The 3,089-nt window shown below is 46.7% G+C and overlaps 1 protein-coding gene across 1 annotated transcript in view; it reads left to right on the top strand.

Moving 5' to 3' along the window:
- The window catches only part of pbx1a (pre-B-cell leukemia homeobox 1a), a 79,708-nt gene that overhangs the window by 59,694 nt on the left and 16,925 nt on the right, over positions 1–3,089 (top strand). The window contains exon 3 of the mRNA XM_019878829.1: positions 2,970–3,082. Coding sequence (XP_019734388.1) covers positions 2,970–3,082 — 113 coding nt within the window. The remainder of the gene's footprint in view (positions 1–2,969; positions 3,083–3,089) is intronic.

Genomic DNA, 3,089 nt, shown 5'->3' on the forward strand with positions numbered 1-3,089 from the left:
AAAGAGGAGACAAGAAGGAGGAGGAAGAGGAGGAGGGTGGGAGAAAGAGAGGAACGTGTCCTCTCATTGTTCAATTAAGTCTGTCGGTAATGATCAAGATGAGATGATGGCCATCTTCCCTTTATAGATACTAATCTGCGACGGCCTATGAAATAAAGGCAGTTTGGAGCGGCACAATAAAAGGCTCTCCGCGCTATTATGCAAGCGCCCGCATGTGATGTATTGGACTGGGCCACTTGTGCTTGTGTCAGGTGATTATGTTAATGTACGCTCGGCGCTTGCAGAGTTCACAAAGCGCACTCTGACTGGCATTAAGGCCTTATCGATTCCTTCGCTATTAGCCAACGGAAATAAATAAAGCTGATGGCCGTGGCCGGGGTAATTATACGCAGCGCAGCGGATTGTTTGATCCCCCCTTATTAATTGTATTTATTTAATCCATTTCATGCTTTTAGCCGTGCACTCTGGGAGTCGGAAGGCAGGGAATTAATAAATCACTCTCGGGCTCATTAGATTTCCCCCCCCTCTGGTCGGGATGTGCCGCTATTTTGTCAGCATCCAATTGGCGAGCGTTTCCTGCCGCTGGTGTGATTCACATGGAAAAATGTCTGCCAGCGCACGCACGCACACACACACACACGCGCGCGCGCGCTTGCGTGTCTGCGCCTCCCCCCGTGTGAACTCCTGACCTTTTCCAGCCGTCTGATGGCCATTGACATTTGCCTCTCGAGTCGAGCTTGCTCACGTGTTGGAGCTGATGCGAATGGATGATGATATTGCTTGAGGAGAAAAAGAGAAGGAAGGCGGAGAGGAAAAAAAAAATCTGGGGAGAAGAAGAAAAGAGGGCAGACGAGCTCTCCATCTGGACCCCCCTCTGGCCACAAAGGTCACAGGGCGGCTCCGGCTTACATGGTCATTACAAAAGAGCCGCCGCTGTGAGTGGCCACGGCGGGAGAACAATACAATTTACCCTCGTCGTTCTTATTCAGGATGTGCTGCTTATTATATCGCAGTGTCCCGCGCAAAACACGACGGCATGAAAGCGGACAAGCGGCGCCAGCTTTGTCTTTGTCCTTGAAGACGAGCGGATATAATGGAGGGTTGCACCTGGTCGCCTTTTCCCTTTTCGGCACCTTGGCAGGAAGACAGCCTGAGCGGCTCCTTTACTGAGGGAGCCTTCTGGTGGCGGCAAGAGGCAGGACAATAAATGGCTCTCGCCACTTTGTCACTTGACAGCCAACGCAAACAAGCTGCCTTTGTAACATTTCACTGACAACATCCGAGGACTACCGTATTGGCCCGAATATAAGACGGTGTTTTTTTGCATTGAAATAAGACTGAAAAAGTGGGGGTCGTCTTATATTCGGGGTCTAGACATTCTACCCATTCACGACGCTCGATGGCGCCAGATATCATTGAAGCGAATGCTGAACTTGACTCCCCAGGCCAAAGTGAACCCCTGCCACGAAGAATAAAAATAAAAATAGCGGTAGCACGAAGAAGAAAAATAAAAAATAGCGGTAAGAAAGAAAAGAGAAGAAAATAATGGAAGAGATAACAGAAAATGGAGAAACGTAGCAACAATCTGGAGAAAAGTGGGTCGAAGATCGGCCAGGTTAACCGGCAGCTGAGGAGAAATTATGATGTAATTTACATTTCAAACACCAGAAGCCATTCATTAACGAATGTGATTGCACTTTACTTTACATATTTAAATGTTCAGATATTAATATTTGAATGAGGCAAAATAGCATGCTTTTTCTCTCAAACATATTGTTAGTATCATTTGTTTCAGATGTACTGTAATTATTTTCTGTACAAAAATTAATTTGGTGTTCAAAAAGTCTTTTTTCAAACTTGAGTCTTGAAAAAGAGGAGGTCGTCTTATAATCAGGGCCGTCTTATATTCGGGCCAATACGGTACTTGTTTAAAGATAGGTTTATTGTTGTGATCGTGTTATCCTGTAAGCAGTTTGTAATATTCGGTATTTCCTCATTATTTTAACATCGTCCTCGTTAGGGTCACGGCAAGGGCCTGACCGATTAATGGGCCGGCGTCCGGTTTAATCAGCCGATATGAGCTCTTTTGAAATCGTCAAAAATGGGCAGAGCGGCCGCTTGAGTTTGTGCATTGTTGGGCACACAAGCGCGCGCGTCCATCTCGGCGGTCTCTTTCTTTGTCGTGATTTTACTTGGCCCTCCTCATCACGCCAGCCAAGTGTTCGTCGAGGGCCGCGGGCATGTGACGACAGGTTCAAATGCGCTCTCACCTCGGCGCGAGTGTGAGCAGACGTCAGACCGAGGGCCGCGTTCGCCTGACAACATGCTGCATGTCGGACCGCCTGCCGCCTTTCAAATGCACTCAAAAAGTCTTTCGGAGCCCGTTAGCCTTTATTAAGATCATCATTTTAGATTGTTTGTTGTTTTTATGATTCGGGCATCAAGATTTTTGACTTTCGAACTTTAGCTCTGCTGTCTTTAAAATATGTATACTGAAATTGAGCAACGTGTCTTTGCATTAATATCACATGAATAAAAACATGAATATGTTTAATTGGTGTTGTGCCTTTTAAATACCCCCTGACAAGCCAATAAAGCTATCAGGCAGAAACTAACCGTAGTCTGAGCATAAGGAACGCAATGAAAGATGAACTCTGGTGCAAGGCTTTGTTCTTTTTTTTTTTCTTTTTTTTTTATGCATGAAATGATCGTCGGAATCGATGAAATTATGGTTTTATGATCTCACCGAGCTGCCGGCCTGTCTGAAGCGGCAGCGTTTTATGTCTCAGACTTGATCCATTAAAATGACGGCCATATTTTAAGGAGGATCGTTTGCTAGACTGACACGGAAGATGGTTAAGACGCTCCCCAAGTCGTTGTAAAACGCTCTTTTTTTTTTTCTGGAGTGACAATTTGTCAGGTTGATGTCACTGTTTTGATGCTACGGTGTCTTGCTGTGTTCTCCCCAGTGCTCAGTATTCGCGGCGCCCAGGAGGAGGAACCTCCCGATCCTCAGCTGATGCGCCTGGACAACATGTTGCTGGCCGAGGGCGTCGCCGGGCCCGAGAAAGGCGGCGGGTCGGCAGCTG

The sequence above is a fragment of the Hippocampus comes genome, unplaced genomic scaffold, assembly GCF_001891065.2.
Source record: "Hippocampus comes isolate QL1 unplaced genomic scaffold, H_comes_QL1_v1.1 scaffold85, whole genome shotgun sequence".
Taxonomy (NCBI): Eukaryota; Metazoa; Chordata; class Actinopteri; order Syngnathiformes; family Syngnathidae; genus Hippocampus; species Hippocampus comes.